General features: G+C 40.3%; 1 protein-coding gene across 1 annotated transcript in view; it reads left to right on the top strand.

Moving 5' to 3' along the window:
* The window catches only part of LOC113409490 (CLIP-associating protein 2-like), a 271,704-nt gene that overhangs the window by 125,485 nt on the left and 128,447 nt on the right, over positions 1-17,772 (top strand). The window contains exons 10-14 of the mRNA XM_029914215.1: positions 1,054-1,146; positions 1,555-1,700; positions 5,241-5,376; positions 7,962-8,032; positions 9,318-9,377. Coding sequence (XP_029770075.1) covers positions 1,054-1,146; positions 1,555-1,700; positions 5,241-5,376; positions 7,962-8,032; positions 9,318-9,377 — 506 coding nt within the window. The remainder of the gene's footprint in view (positions 1-1,053; positions 1,147-1,554; positions 1,701-5,240; positions 5,377-7,961; positions 8,033-9,317; positions 9,378-17,772) is intronic.

The raw sequence follows: 17,772 nt of genomic DNA, 5'->3' as shown, positions 1-17,772 counted from the left end.
AAACCGAAACTTCAATTTAGTATGTTTCATGAAGGCAGAAAGGAGCATGTTCTGGTTAAATCCTAGAGAGTAGAGAAGGGTATGTGAGTGTAGAGAAATCAGAAGGACTTCATTAACTTGATTGTATATGAAAGTGGGTACTTTCAACACATAAATTTTCTTAAGCTTCTAATTTTCCTCCTTGTGAAATCTTCCTTATACATGAACACTGGAATTGACAACAGTAGTTAACAAGTTGATTTTTGTTTTGTCGAGTTGTTGGTTTGTTTGTTGGTCAGTCAAACTTTGTTTTTGTTTTTTCAGGTGAAAAGGTAACCCAAACTGTGAAAATAGAGGCCTTCTTCAAAATGTATTTTTTAAAAATGTAATAAATGTACTAAATGCATTTATTAAAGGAATGTACAAAAGGAACATTGAAAAAAACCTAATTCGAGCTAAGCATCACTGGGATACATATTCCTCACATAGATGTTACTGAGATTCTTAAAGTATTTTTCAAACAAATTGTTGGTTTTATTTGTGTTGTAGAGTGCCTAGCAATTCAGTCAGGGCTCTATTGAGCTAAGTACTATATACACATAAGAAAAAGAAGTCCCTGCTCCAATATTATTTCCATAGTAGAACAATTTTATATACATACTGGGAAATTAGATTGAAATTTAATCACAATAACATATTGACCTATTGCCTAAACATTTCATTCACATTGAATTGTAGCTGAATCAAAAAATTAAATTACTAAAATTAGTAAATCACTGGGGTTGGTGATTTACTTGTTCTATAGACTGAGACTGAAATCTTTCCTGAGATAAAATGTTTATCACAAAATCAGTGTTACACTTTTATATTTGGAAGGCCTTGAATGACAGTTGTGTATATAAATAAAAATTTGTTCTAAAATGGAAACTCTATTACAATCTGGCTATGTGGAATTTTGTCCTTAATGTTTTCAAAATTCTAGTTCAGTTGTTTTTTAAACGTAAGACAGTTGTTGTCCCTTTCCTCAGGTAAACATGGAAATATTAAGTCTATATATTATTTGTTTTTAAACAGATCTATTCCAGTCGAGAGCTTGAAGAAACATTAAACAAAATCAGGGAAATTCTCTCAGATGATAAACATGACTGGGATCAGCGAGCCAGTGCGGTATGTTTTTTATCCAAACAGATTGTCCAAACGTTGTTCTAAAAAAGCTTTCACAAAATGAAGTATTTACAATTGAGATTAATTCAAAAAATTTTCATATTAGATACACTTTTAAAGATGGAATTGTTTCTCATATTTTTATATGGTGGTGATGTATCATTACAATATCAGTTTGAAAAAAATAACTAGAATATATAGAGAAATATATTTCTAACGGTGTTTAAGTGGTAATTTTTCCAAAGGACCTCTTCTGAATCTCAGCGTGTGTATACACAAAATTATGTGCGCACACACATATGTATGTGCCTTGCAGGTAGCGACACTTGCCTGTAGGCTTTACATATTTTAAAACCTCTGTCTCTGTGCAGTCAGGACTATTGATAACTAACTGTCTTAATTTTGTTGTAGCTCAAGAAGGTTCGATCGCTGCTTGTTGCTGGAGCTGCACAGTATGATTGCTTTTTCCAGCATCTACGGTTGTTGGATGGAGCTTTTAAATTATCAGCTAAGGATCTCAGATCCCAGGTGGTTAGAGAAGCATGCATTACTGTAGCGTAAGTACTTGCTTGGTTTTTTATGACCTTGGTTTTTAATAGCACTAGATCTAAATAAGGTATACGGCTAGCAACGTCAAGATTTTAAAAAAATACATCTCAGCTGTGCAAATGCTCCATCAGTGTTGCAGTTCCTGTGTACCATACCTGGTTGGAGGGTGAAGTCAGGATTTGAAGCTGTAGAACAATGCATATAATCTAAGGCAGCACTCTTGATTGTAATTGCGAGTATCTTCCATGATGCAGAAGATATGTTATACCTTGGCTGAATAAGACATCAGCTTGAAAAGAGAGCATTTATATAAAAGAGCAGGGGAATATTTTAGTAAGTGAAATATTTTTACACTTAGTAATTTACTAAAGCTGTTCTGAAAAGGTATATGAATATATTGTGTATTAAGCATAGAAATAGTCCTGTTAGATTTTCATTTGAATTTTCTATTGAGAATAATTCATGTGCTTTATATTTGGATAATGCCTTGTCAAAATGGTTTGTTTTGAACAGCAGATGAAGGCTTGAGTGACCTTCAGTGTATATCACTTAGGCTGGGACAAAGTCTATGTTATCTTTAGATAATAAGTGCAATTCTTTCATAGAAAAGAAAATCACTTATAGAAAAACAGATGAGCCATCATTTGAGTTACGCATTTCAGTCCTTTTGATAACCAAATTGGATGTGTTTACACATTACAGTAATCACTGTTTACTCATAAACTTGGGTTCCAAGCCTTAAAACACTTACTCCTGGGTGCTTGTTACCATGACTTCAGTGTGATTATTCATAGTAACAAACTCTGTGCCCTGTAGCATTTTCAGGAGCAGGCCCTTACATTTAATAGTCTAGTCAATTGATTGAAAATAGAAGTGAAATGAGGAACTTCAATATCATATATCATATATATATATATATATATATACACATGTAAGTGGTCAAATATATGTAATGTAGAGCTGTCAATTAATCATAGTTAACTCACGTGATTAACTCAAAAAAATTAATTGTGATTTAACAAAGTAATCGTGATTAATCACACTTATAACAATAGAAAGCAATTGAAATTTAAATATTTTTGAATGTTTTTCTACATTTTCAATATTGATTTCAATTACAACACAGAATACAAAGTGCACAGTGCTCACTTTATATTATTATTTTTTAATTACAAATATATGCACCGTAAAAATGATAAACCAGAGAAATAGTATTTTTCAATTCACCTCCTACAAGTATTGAAGTGCAATCTCTTTATCGTGAAAGTCTAACTTACAAATGCAGATTTTTTTTTGGTTACATAACTGCACTCAAAAACAAAACAGTGTAAAACTTTAGAGTCTACAAGTCCACTCAGTCCTACTTCTTATTCTGCCAATCGCTCAGACAAACAAATTTGTTTACATTGGCAGGAGATACTGCTGCCTGCTTCTTATTTACAATGTCACCTGAAAATGAGAACAGGCATTCACATGGCACGTTTGTAGCCGGCTTTGCAAGGTATTTACGTGCCAGATATGCTAAACATTCGTATGCCCCTTCCATGTTTCGGCCACCATTCCAGAGGACATGCTTCCATGCTGATGATGCTTGTTAAAAAAAAATACTGCGTCAATTAAATTTGTGATTGTTCTCCTTGGGGGGAGAATTGTATGTGTCCTGCTCCGTTTTACCCGCATTCTGCATATATTTCATGTTATAGTAGTCTCGGATGATGACCCAGCACATGTTCGTTTTAAGAACACTTTCACAACAGATTTGACAAAATGCAAAGAAGGTACCGATGTGAGATTTTTAAAAATAACTACAGCACTCGACCCAAGGTTTAAGAGTCTGAAGAGCCGTTCAAAATCTGAGTGGGACGAGGTGTGGAGCATGCTTTTAGAAGTCCGCATCAGTGTGCTTCTCTTTTAAGAAACTACAGAACCCTAACCACCAAAAAAGAAAATCAACTGCTGGTGGCATCTGACTCGGGTGACGAAAATGAACATACATCAGTCCGCACTGCTTTGGATCGTTATCAAGCAGAACCCATCATCAGCATGGAAGCGTGTCCTGTGGAATGGTGGTTGAAGCATGAAGGGACATATGAATCTTTAGCACATCTGGCACGTAAATATCTTGCAATGCGAGCTACAACAATGCCATGCGAACGCCTGTTCTCATTTTCAGGTGACATTGTAAACAAGAAGCAGGCAGCATTATCTCCTGCAAATTGTAACCAACCTTGTTTGTCTGAGTGATTGGCTGACCAAGAAGTAAGACTGAGTGGACTTGTAGGCTCTAAAGATTTGCGTTGTTTTATTTTTGAATGCAGTTAGTTTTTTGTACATAATTCTACGTTTGTAAGTTCAACTTTCATGATGAAGAGATTGCACTATAGCACTTGTATGAGGTGAATTGAAAAATACAATTTTTTTGTTTCTTACAGTGCAAATATTTGTAATAAAAAATAAATATAAAGTGAGCACTGTACACTTTGTATTCTGTGTTGTAATTGAGATTAACATATTTGAAAACGTAGTAAACATCCAAAAATATTTAAAATAAATAGTATTCTTTTGTTGTTTAACAGCGCGATTAATCACGATAAATTTTTTTAATCGCTTGACAGCCCTAATTTAATGTTCATGGTATTCTCAGAGATGCACAAACAGAAATAGACATTTTTTTCTGTGGTGTTGGGGGCTTTCCCTCAACAAATTAAGAAAAAAAAAATCCATATTTTACCACAGAGTAGACAGGCACTCTTCCTTTTAAATGCATCTTCACAAAAGACATTATTTAACTCTTTGGTACTCAGCATGTCACTCGCTTCTGATTACAAGCGCATCTTGCATTTGCTCTGCACTGGTGAAACTTTTGCTCTGAGCAATGGAGAGTTAAATTGCTATGAGTATGGAAATCATCATCTACTCTGAACTTATGGCCACAGCCCTTGAATAAATAAGATGGGGAGGGACTGCAGATTTCATGCATGGGTAACTATGACACATTTTATAGTTTGCCTATGGCAGGATAAATTATTATATAAAACTCAAAATGTCACTTAATGTCATTAGAATAAATGCTGTGTTAAATTACTTTTAGAATTCAATTTTAATATATTGCATTTACAATGAATGCTTGATGTCCTTGAGAATAGCCACATGAATGTTCTGTTTTCCAAGCTTATACTGTCATGGTATGGTAAGAAACAAAAATAACACTGTAGGTCCTAAGTAACGGTACACACATTAACTTCAGGTTTTTAAAAGTGATATTTTACATGTAATCTTAATTGTAAGGAAGCCTAAGTCTGAGAGAGAAAATTACTTATTAATGTTTAAACTTTCAAGTTGTCTGCAAGGTAAACAGTGTAGTATTCATGAATTCCGTGAATCTTTTCTCATAAGGAAGATATAGACATGGAAAAACATAAATTAAGTACTATCATAGCCATTGTTTGGAAAAAGGAGTCTTTAAAATGTGTGATTAACTTTCTATTACTTATTTTGAGGCCATAAAATTATTTTTATTAACTACTTTTATTTCATTTCCTGAACAGTCATCTTTCAACAGTTTTGGGAAACAAGTTTGACCATGGGGCTGAAGCCATTGTGCCTACTCTTTTTAATCTGGTCCCTAACAGCGCCAAAGTTATGGCAACTTCTGGCTGTGCTGCAATCAGATTTGTCATTCGTGTAGGTATTCCTCTGATGGTATTTTATGGGTTTGTTTGATAAAAAGTAACTACTCAGCTAGTCACTCCTAACAAAAATCTGTTGCCAGTTTAATATATATTCCATATTTACATAGTCATTGTTTTTAAAGACTGACCTGTAAGTTTTGCCCTGGGCAAGTAATTTTTTTGACAGATGAACAAAATGTCATTATTCATCATCCATCACCACAATCATGGTAAAGGGTGGGCAAGGAGATATTGTGAAGGGCAAGTGCATTTTCCTGACTGTTTTGTGAGGCTGGGCTATTTCAGCGTATACCAAGAAATAACATTATCTTGAGGGAACGGCAAAGTGATTTAAACTCTGGATTCGCTAGTAATCAAAACATCCATTTTATTTAAATAAAAAAAAAATCAGACTGCCTGCAGTTTATATATAAAAAGCTCTGACCCTCTTTAGCCTTTACAAGTAGTAATTACTATTTTACACTGACCTTATCCACACTACAGCTGGATCTGGGGTTGTTTTTGTAAATTGTTAGAGATCCAGTCAGCTTAACTAGTTGCAAGTGTTTTTATGGCATCCACACCTAGTACTCTTCCTAACCATGTTTTAAGAGCATATTCTGGGACATCCTGGACAGCTGTCACTTAGAACCTAAGTAACAACTGTGTGTGCTAAGGGCCATAGGTGTTTTTCTTCCAGAGCGTTCTGGGATGTCTAACTGCACAGTCAGGAGAGGAGGAGGGAGTAGTTTTTTCAGTTACAATGGCATGAGTTGGGATGTGTGTACACACCAAAATAACTATTTCTAGTTTCTCACAGAAGCCAAACTGTATACCAGGCTAGTCAGGTGTTGGAGTAAGATACAAAAAGTGAATACAACCAATGATTTGCTTATTGCAATTTAACGGGGAAAAAGGTTTGACAGTGCTTAAACTTTCGTCCACGTAAGAATAACAGACGATAACATACCAGATAATAAATTTGACAGTCAAATAATTCCCATCCCAGTGTGCCCCTAAGCCTTATCAATCAGATGGTTTTTGCAGTGTGCCTTGAAGGTCAGCAAATTTGAGCTCTTTTGTACCAAATGCTGGAAATGAGCCGAAGGACCCTCACAGAAAGCACACTACCCCCTGGCTTGTCTCTCTAATCACGAAGGGTCAAGCACTTGACTGATATGATTCATAGCGGTAGGGCACTGGGAGGGCAGAGATGATCTGTCGGGGCAGGTCCCAGGCTATTTAGGACTTTATAGGTCAAAGCTAACACTTCAGACTCCTCCTAAAAACCAGCTGGCTGCCAGTGTAGATGCTGGGGTACTAGTGTCTTGTGGTGTTAGTCAGAGATCCCACTTATTCTGCAGCAGCTTCAGTCTCCCACCTTCAGTCTTGTTTGCCCTTTCATTGTGTTTCCTGTTCCTTGCCCTAGCAGTGCTTAGTGTAGTCTGTTTTCCCTTTGAAAACCAGTAGAAGCAGATTATGACACGAGTGGACATCAGGGTGAGGAATCCTTTCCACCATCAGAGAGGTGGGACTTAGCTCATGCAGTTGAGCACTGGCTCCAGTGTTTAAGCTGTTGAAGTGGGATTCTGTTAAAAAGAAATGTATCTGTAGACAACATTAAAGCTGTCTTATTAATGCAATCTCAAAGTCAATTTAAAGCAAGCCGTAGGCCAATATTCCGTATTTTTCAGAAATATTTGATTACATAAATAATTTTGTGCATTTTTCTAATTCCTCTTTGATGCATTTTTCTGAAAGGCCTGTGTCATGATGTAAATAGCTCTAGAGACCAAATATTGTAAAATAAGGCTGTTGCCTCTATTTGAAACATCGTGTTCCTTCCCCAGTAGAGTCTCATTACCACATGCCTTATATGTTGATCAAATGCCCTTATTCATTGATGAAAACAGTACAAATGAATTGATATTAATTTTTAAAAGTCAATGTTACGTGAAAATACAACAAATCAGTTGCTGTTCTGGAATTTTCTATGTTAATTTATTTTTAATGTTGAGAGTAGGCAGTGCATTAAAAACTGAGAAGAATCCTGCTGTTATGAGAGGTTGACATGGTCATGTATCACATTCACAAGCTATGGGAAAAAATACCATGCACTGAATGGGTTGCTAATAATACAGTTTAAAAAAGGCCATGCAGTCTTTATATTATTTATAATGGTTTACTTTTTATGCTCAGGTGTTGATTAGAATAACATCTGAAATTGTATGGAAGCAACATCAATTTAGATTTTCTGTGTGGAAACAGATATGGTACATTTGAGCCTTCAAAGGGTTTTTTTGGTGGCTAAATGTTACATAAATGAGAAAATTGGGGTATGGTCAGAAATGTTTTTCCTTAGATATTTTTATATCTTAATTTTACATATGTTCATGGCCTAGTTAGGGAAGTGTACTTTTACACACATTCTAAATTTGGATTAAACAATTAACATTTAAAATCCTATATTTAATCATTAATATTTTATCTGTTGCTGAAAAATTATTAACTACGTTCATTTGAAATTTAGCACTCTGATTTCAGGAATGTTTTTGGCATTGGCTTCATTGTGTTATAATATTTATGGATTTTTTTCAGCATACCCATGTGCCCAGACTAATACCTTTAATAACAAGCAACTGTACTTCAAAATCAGTTGCTGTCAGGAGGTGAGTATTTGATAAATAACAAATTATTAAAATTGTTAGTTTATATTCCTTAATTTTATAATAGACTACTAGCAAAATTATCTTCAAAATAGTATGTTTTTATTGCAGTCACTGTAATATAATGTGAAAATCTCTTATCTAATAAGCTACCATGCACTACAGATAATTGAGATTCAACAAAGTAAGCGTCCACGTGCTGGTAATGAGTGGAAAAACTTTCCCTAGCAAATATGTGAGGGGGCCTCAGCTATCAATTTCTGCAGAATTGAAGCTTTTGATTTTAATTTTTTTATTTTTTTAAGTTTCAAGCTTATTTCACTGCAAAAGGTAACCTTCCAAATGGAACCTAAATGTAAATAAATGAAGTGTTTTCCCAAGTCTGCAGAGCTCTAGTGCTTCTGCTGCCACAGGTTTCCTAAGAAGTAATAGACTGAAATTAACATTAGTCTGGTCAGTTTTGCTGCTGCAGTTCAGAACCCACTGAGCAACAGTGAATGTATTCAATTTATGTCATTTTTATGCTAATGCCCCTACTTTGTAAATCTATGAACAGCAGCAGAGGCAGACACAGAGGTTATTCATGGGGATGGGGCAGCTCAGAAGCATTATAGATTTTTGCCTCCCACTCTTACAGCTCCCTGAAGGGCTTGAGTGGATAGTGAGATCTGCCCTTCTATGGAGCAGGGGAGGGATAGAGTAGCAGAGACCTTCCTCCACTTGAAGCCGTCAGAAGGTTCTGCAGGGGGACAAAAAGATGGAAAGTTCCTTGCATCTTCCAGCGCCTTGGTGATTGGACTTCTACATTTATAAGACACCAGCTAGCTACAGGGGGTTACAAAAGATGATTCTCCCAAGCAAGGAACAGGACTTGCTGTCTTGTCGAAAACCCACCAACCTCCTCCTTAACAGGTTTGGTGTGGTTGATTTTCTCACTGGGGAATTGCCACTTGACTTAGCTGGTGGGCCTTTTGTGCTAAACATGTTAAAGCGCTTGTATTTGTAGTAACACTTGTTGAACGTCAAGTGGTCATATGAACCATTTCTGCTTTTTTAAAATGCAGTGTGATTGCATGTAAGTGGAAAAATATAAACAATGTGCAAAGTAAAAAATTTTTCCACCATTACAACAGAAGAAGCCAAACAATTTCCTAGTGTGTTAAGTGTGAGATATTTTATTATATGCAGTTATTATTTTCCAGGAGGAAAAAGAACAAAGTTATCACCTATTATTTCAGGAAAGTAGAGAATTGCAGGTTTTTAACATTTTTTTCCTATTTTGTTTTAGACGCTCCTTTGAATTTTTAGACCTGTTACTGCAGGAGTGGCAGACTCATTCACTGGAAAGGTAGGAGCAGTGGGTTCCTTTTTGTCATCTAGAAAAGTTTTCAGTTAATTTAAAAAAAAATAAAATCCTTCATTTAAATCCTACAACTAGACCACTTAAGTAATTTGTGAAATAGACTTTTACTCTGTATAACTATACTATTTGCTCTTATGAATTGTCCTATCAGTGTTTTATTGCTGCTGTTTAAACTTACCTTGGGATTTAGAACTGGTATATAAATACTTAGCTGAAATTAAAAGGTTTGCTTAAATTTTGTTTTGTTTCTCTTAGCATTAATGTGATGAAAAAATAATTTTATGCTCCAGTAAAACAACTGTATTTTGAAGAGAAAACAGATATTTTTCTTCAAGTTATTGTCCCTACAGGTGTTCTATGTCTCATGTGTGCACTTCCATGCACTTTACATCAAACTTTTTGTAAGCATGCCCTCAGGACCATGCCTTTGACCTGCTCATCTGTGTGCTCCATTACAAGAATATATAGGGAGTGGTGGTCCTCCTCAGCTGCTTGCAGCTTGAGCCAGTGTTGTGGTATCTGCTAGCTAGCTACACAGCTTGTTTATTATTTTTATGAAGTATTTCTTTTTGTTAGCTTTTCATTTATTTTATAGCCCAAACGTGTGCTTGGGGTGAGGGGTGTTCCCTCCTTTTTTGTGGTCAGGGCTTCTGTTGCCCTCAGCCCGTGGTTTTTTTTTTTTTTTGGTAGCCTTTCCTACATGTATTCTGAAAACTCAGGACTTCCATTAGTGTTTGTATTAATAAGTGTTCTAGTGATTTTAATTGTAGTTTGGTAGTTGAGATGTTAGTTACATTTTTTGTGGGGGGGTATGCAAGAAGGACCTGCAGTCTTTTTAAAACATTATTACTATTCCTTCAATAAATAATTATTACAAATTAGGTTCTGATGATACAGTGTGTCTGGAATTTTAATCCTAACATTAGAAAGAAAAGGAAATACTACAAAATTCTTGTTATTACCAGTAATACTTTCTAGATTGGTAGTATTGTACAATCTGTGTGTTTGGCTGCATAGATGCAATATGAAACTATCTGAAAGGTGGGAAAAGATTTGTTCTGTCTTCTCTCCCAATAAAGGTACATAACTTTTTTGTCCAGAGTGCAAAATAGGATCATGATGTTGGAAATACTGTGACTGAATATTTTTTCTAAGGAGAAGTATGTTACCCACAGTGGCTTAAATTAGTCTACAGTAAAATGACCTGGAAAATATTTTACACATTACTCAGTGATCCATAATATACTATGTATTGCTAGCATGTTAAATCAGAGAGGTAAAAATATATCTCTTTTCCCTAAGAAAAGACAAAATCAGTATTTTGCTGCAACAGTATTTGATAGGTATTATGCTGGCTGACAATATTCAGTGCATTTTAAATCCAGTCTGAAAAGGATGTAAATAAAACATATTACTCTAGGTACTTATTGGCCATAATCACAGTAATAGCTGAGCATCTCACAGACTTAAATGTATTTAACCTCATTAACACTCTGGTGAGGTAGGAAAAGTAGTATTTTTCACAGATGGGGAGCTGAGGTATAGAGCGATTAAATGATTTGCCTACGGTCACATAGGAAGTCTGTAGCAGAGCTGGGAATTGAACCTAACCTCCTAAATCCTTGTCCAGTAACTTAAATACAAGATCATCCTTTCCTAATACTGTGGTGATATTTTATAAGTAATGAGAATTCTTTGCTTTCAACTACTAGTACAGTATTTTTGAGTAAATAATCATTCTTCTTCAAGAGATGTCCCTGTTGGGGCTCCACTCCAGGTGTTGGTGCGTCCCCGCGTCTTCACTTGGAGATTTTAACAGCAGTACTCATACCAGTCACGCACTCGCAGAGCCTGCCCCCCGGCTCTGAGAGTACCTTAATAGTACGCCTGTGCGACCAGTCTCCTCAGTTCCTTCTCTACCGTCCCCGGCCTAAGATGAAGCTCAGCAGACTCGTTAGAGACTTTCTCTCCCTTTGTTACAATTACCTTTCTAGTTAGTTAGTTTGTTACCAGTAGTACTTAGTTACCATTTTTCTATCCTTTTCTCTCCTAAAATAAATAAACAAATAAATAAAACCTTTTTCTTTGTTCCTGTCAGTGGCAGCCGCTTCCGACATGCTTGGCTCCCCAGGCTTTAAGCGCTGCTCTGCCTGCAAAGATGCCATCCCTCTGTCAGAAGGCCATGCAAAGTGCATAAAATGTTTGGGGGAGTCCCACATCCCCCAAAAATGTGCCCACTGCAGCTAACTTAAATCTAGGGCACAGTAGGACAGGGAGCTGAGACTAAAACTGCTCCTCCTTCAAAATTCATTAGGGTCAGCTTCAGACCCGGGCGCTGACTCTGGATCCACTGCACGCCACAGCCCCCTGCCTCAAAGAGAGACAAGAAAACTGCAAAAAAAGGGCACCTTCTCTCACCTGCAAAGGGAACTTTGCGGGAGAAGACTTCCTCAGGCAGGTCTACAGCCTCCCTCCCAGCACTTCCCCGGCTGAGCATTTTTGACGCCCTGGGCTCCTCCGGCACCGTGTGAAACCCGGCTGCGGCGATACCACCAAGCTCCGGTGCCGAGGCTTCAGGCTTCCACTTGCCTGCCTCTCATATGGCACCGTTCGGCACCGCGACGGAAGCCGTGCCGACACATGCTGACGTGCCTGACCCCCCGCAGGCTGTTGTTGCTTTCCCGGCACCGAGACCCGCTAAGCTGGCCGGCAGTGAAACAATGCTTAGGACACCGGTGCAGAGGGATTTTTCTTCACAGCACATTCCTCTTGCACAGCCCTCCCCTCACAGAGGAGCTCCAACACTGCAATTTACAGAGTCTAGGGACCTGCTGGTATCTCCTGTCCTGCAGTCACCCCTACTCAATGCCTACTTCTCTCCAAATGCTCAGTCAGGGTCCGGACAGCCTTCCTCCATGATGAGGAAGGTGGACTGCAGGGGGAATTTTCACCATAGCAAATCTCCCATCCTCAGACCCCAATCAATAGAGGTCAGAAAAATTACCTCGTCCTACTCTCAGGGTCCTGCCCCATGGTGTGTAAACCACTGGATGGCACCACCTATGCCCTTCCCTCCACAGTGGCAATATTGGGCACCAGGGGCATCTTATCCTCGAGACCACACTCGCTATGCCACCTCAACCAGGCGCGACACCTGTCCGGCACCGTCAGCTGACGAACCTGACACTGACATAAGGCACCAGGCAGCACCATCACAACTGCAGGATCAGTCACAACCTGCCTCAAACCCAGTAGACCCAGTTGTTACGCTTGATGAAGCCTTACTTCCTCCTTCCCCCACATCTTCGGATGATTTCTCAATACTTCAAGACCTTTTCAAAAGAGTTGCCAGAGAGTTAAGAATTAACTTGGAGGAGGTACCTGAACAGTAGCATGAGTTAATGGACATCCTTCAGCCCTCTTCTTCTTCTAGGATTGCATTACCGATCAACGCAGCCCTTTTGGAACCTGCTAAGACCATCTGGCAGAGTCCTGCTGCAAGCCTACCTACCTGTAAACAAGCGGACCGCAAGTACTTCATCCCTTCCAAGGGCTCTGAATTCCTTTTCGCTCATCCAGTGCCAAACTCGCTGGTGGTAGACGCAGTTACCAAAAGACCAAACACCAGTTTCCCCGCTCCACCCCATCCAACAAGGACAGTAAGTGACTAGATCTGCTCGGACGTAAAGTATACGCATCTTCCACGTTACAGTTTCGCATTGCTAATTATACTGCTGTTCTGGCAAAATATGACCACAAAAATTACAACAAATTCATGGACTTTATTGATGACATTCCGGAAGAAAAAAAACAACAATTCACAGCTCTAGTTTCCGAGGGACAAATCATCTCACATACCGCTTTTCAAGCGGCCCTCGATGCAGCCAACACTGCAGCAAGATCCACTGCTACAGTAGTGGTCATGCGCTGAGGTTCATGGCTTTCCTCCTCTTCCTTTCCTTGAGAGGTCCAGAATACCACTGAAGATCTTCCCTTCGTCGACAAACTCTTTGCCTTCACGACGAACGACGTACTTCATTCAATGAGAGACTCAAGGACAACTCTCCGGTCTCTATGAATTCAAACCCCTACGATCAGAAGGCGACAGTATCGATATCAACCCTACCAGCGTCCACGCTATCCCGCATATACCCAGCAATTCCATAGATCACATGAGCAACGACAACAGCAGCAATGCCAGAGACCCAGATACCAGTGTCACTGTCCCAATTCCTCGGCAGCGTCTCAACCCCCTCCGATTAATGAGCAGATTTGAAGCCTTGGTCGAGGGTTTAGAAAACAATGTTTCCACTTCAGCGCTTACACCACATGTCCCTATTTTTGGACACCGCCTACAACCATTCTCCCATCAATGGCAGAACATTACCACCGACAAGTGGGTTACAGTGGTTGTCACAATTGGCTATTCGATCCCTTTCCTATCCTTGCCTCCTACTCACCCACCCTCCCCGTTCCTCTTCAGGGACCCCCTCACGAGCAACTGCTCATCCAAGAAGTACAACATCTTCTATTGGGAGCAGTGGAACTTGTGCCTGAACGACACAGAGGGAAGGGGGTTTATTCCCATTATTTCTTAACAGAAAAGAAAACCGGGGGATGGCGACCTATCCTCGACCTCAGGCGGCTCAACAAATTTATCAAAAAGCAAAAGTTCAAAATGGTTACCCTCACCACGTTAATCCCAGTGCTGGAGCAGGGCGATTGGTTTTCAGCCCTCGACCTACAGGACGCCTATTTTCATGTGACTATACATCCGGCACACAGACGTTTCCTTCGTTTTACCCTCGGCTCGACACATTTTCAATACAGGGTGCTACCCTTCAGCCTATCCACCGCCCCCTGTGTTTTTTCCAAGCTCCTAGACATAGTCACTGCCTAGCTCAGGAAACAAGGAGTTATCATAATTCCTTACCTCAATGATTATCTCCTCAGAGCCTCAACGCTCGATGAAGCGCTTCGATTCACGCAGCTCACTGTCGATTGTTTCCTATCCCTCGGCCTACAAATAAAAACAAATCCACATTATCTCCTACCCAGCACCTGGAGTTGATAGGAGCACACCTCGATTCCCGGACGGGAATAGCATCTCTCCCGCCTGATTGCTTCAACACCATAAAATTATTGGCAACGAAACTCTGCAACAGTCCTCAGGTCACTGCTCGAGACAGTCTACAACTACCAGGTCACATGACCTCGTGTACTTTCGTGGTCCAAAATGCACGACTATACATGAGGTGCTTCCAAGCTTGGTTGGCCATGGTTTACAGACCGAATGTGCACGCTCTAAAAAAGCCTCTATCCATACCTTTCAGAGTCAAAGACTCTCTCCTATGATGGACAGCTCCCTCCAACCTCTGCTCTGGAGTCCCCTTTCTCCAGGATGCTCCATCCCTCATAATGACTACCGATGCATCCCGCACAGGGTGGGGTGCACACATGTCCCACCACACAGCCCAGGGGCTATGGTCTTAAGCCGAAACCTCCCTGCACATAAATGTCCTAGAACTTCGAGCCATGCGCAACGCCTGCTGTCACTTCCTCCCATTAATCCAGAACCAACATGTATGGATAATGACAGACAACATCGCCTGCAGGTTTTATGTAAACAGGCAGGGTGGGGCTCGCTCACACTCGCTTTGCACAGAAGGCATGAAGCTCTGGAATTGGTGCCTTGCGAACAACATTCGGATATCAGCCGCCTATCTTCCTGGAGCTATGAATACCACAGTGGATGAATTAAGCAGACGCTTTCCCTGGGATCGTGAACGGGAGATAAACGAGACAATCATCCACAACATATTCCACATGTGGGGCTACTCAACCATAGACCTTTTCGCAATTGTGAAAAACACGAAATGTCTCGAATTTTGCTCCCGAGCGGGACTGGGCAAACATTCCCTGGGAGATGCGTTCATGATTCCATGGCACCAGGACTTGCTATATGCTTTTTCTCCGATACTGGTTCTCCACAGAGTTCTAACAAAGATACAGACAGTTCGTGCCACGGTAGTTCTGATTGCCCCATCATGGCTCAGACAACCATGGTTTCCGTTCCTCACCAGAATATCAATCCGCCCACTAATCTCGTTGCCCCTCACTCCAAACCTTCTATCGCAGCAACACGGCTGATTTCTTCACCCCAACCTGTCCATGCTTCACCTCAAAGCTTGGTACCTACAGGGTTCTCCCAAAATGAACTAGCATACTCTGAGCAGGTTCAAAGAATGCTCCTACATAGCAGAACACAATCTACTCGCATCACCTATCTCCTTAAGTGGAAGCGATTCACACACTGGTGCTCACCTAAACAACTTCTTCCTACTTCTGCACCTCTCCCAATCATACTTGACTACCTATTAGACCTCAAGCAATCGGGCCTTTCTTTCAGCTCCATCAAAGTCCACTTAGCTGCTATTACAACTTTTCATGACAAGATCGACGATCCGTCTGTTTTTGCTCATCCAGTCACCAAGCGTTTTCTCAAAGGGCTCCAATCCCTATACCCGGACATTAAATCTCCTACTCCTCCGTGTGACCTTCAGTTAGTTTTATCCTGCTTAACTCAACAACCATTCGAGCCCCATGCCACTTGCTTCCTCCTACACCTCTCTATGAAAACAGCATTCCTAGTGGCAATCCCCTCCACCAGACGGGCAGGAGAGAAATAGCAGCTCTCATGGCAGACCCACATTATACACTATTTGTTAAGGACAAGGTAACCCCCCTCCGATTACATCCCAAATTCCTTTCAAAGGTGCATTCGTCGTTCCACAGCAATGAGCCGATGCACCTACCGACTTTATTTCCTAAACCACATGCAAACTCTTTTGAATCTACCATGCCTACGTTAGACGTACGCAGGGCTTTGTCCTTCTATTTGGATAGAACCAAGCCCTTTAGGAACTCTTCGTCTCCATCGCAGAGCGTTCCAAAGGCACACCTATTTCTACCCAGAGACTTTCAAACTGGATTTCTGAGTGTATCCGACTGTGCTATCAGATAAAGAAAGTGATGCCTCTAGCCGGCATCAGAACTCACTCCACTAGATCTGTGGCTACCTCCATGGCTTTTCTACGCAAAGTTTCCCTGGCTGACATCTGCAAAGCGGCCACTTGGTCTTCTGAACACACATTTGTTAAGCACTATGCCCTTACTCAAGGACCTCTCTCTGATAACACGATTAGGCAGAGCTGTATTACCTACTGCATTCCTACCACATCCAAAGTCCCTACCTCCTTGAAATACACTGCTTTTCAATCACCTGCAGTGGAGCACCCACAGGGACATCTCTCGAAGAAGAAGAAGAAGAGGAGGAGGTTACTCACCCTATGCAGTAACTGATGTTCTTCAAGATGAGTGTCCCTGTGGGTGTTCCACTACCTTCCTCCCCTCTATTTCGGAGTTGGGGTTGTAGAGAAGGAACTGAGGAGACCGGTCGCGCATGTTTACTATTAAGGTACACTCAGTGTGGGGGGGGGACAGGCTGTGCGCTTGCGTGACCGGTATGAGTACTGCTGTTAAAATCTCCGAGCGAAGGCTCAGGGACGCACCAACACCTGGAGTGGAGCACCCACAGGGACACTCATCTCAAAGAATGTCAGTTACTACACTGGGTGAGTAGCCTCCTCTCTATCAATCCAGTAGTATGCTATTTTTATTCTGCACTAATTGATTGATTGATTTCAAAAGACTGATCATTCAAAAACTAATTTTTAAGGAATACAGTGGGGAGACACTTTATCTTTGTACTTATTCAAGATAAGCCTATTTTCTATCACTGATCAGTATATTGACTTCTTTACTATACATGCATCTCCTTAAAATTGAAAGGTACTTTCTAGCATGCCTGTCTTAACAATGGGCCCAAGTAAGCATGCAGGCACAGATTCCATCTTCCGAACCAGGAATAGCTGGGGCCTGACAGCCTGCCTAAGCATCTTAAAAAGGGATAGTTATGTCATTATGGCTCTGATCCCTTTCCTGACTTGCATCTGCTAGAAGGAAGGTCCAGACCCAATATCAGGATCACTGTGGGTAGGTCTACAGTACAATAGAAGACCCATGGCACAGCTGCAGCTGGCTCAGGTCAGTTGTCTCATGCTATGGGGCTAAAAATTGCAGTGTAGATATTTGGGCTTAGGCTGGAGCCTGGGCTCTGAGCCCCCACGAGAGGGGCGGGTCTCAGAGCTCAGGCTCTAGCCCGAGCCTGAATGTCTATACTGCAATCTTTAGCCCTACAGCTTGAACCCCTTGAGCCTAAGTCATTTGACCCAGCTCCGAAACTTGGTGCCGCGGGTTTTTAATTGCAGTGTAGATGTACTCTGTATGACTTAGAGAAACTTAATTAACAGGTAAGAAA

Source organism: Terrapene carolina, unplaced genomic scaffold (assembly GCF_002925995.2).
Source record: "Terrapene carolina triunguis isolate 2854851 unplaced genomic scaffold, T_m_triunguis-2.0 Scaffold33715, whole genome shotgun sequence".
Taxonomy (NCBI): domain Eukaryota; kingdom Metazoa; phylum Chordata; order Testudines; family Emydidae; genus Terrapene; species Terrapene triunguis.
Note: the sequence above shows the minus strand (reverse complement) of the source record. Positions and strands in the feature narration are given on the sequence as shown.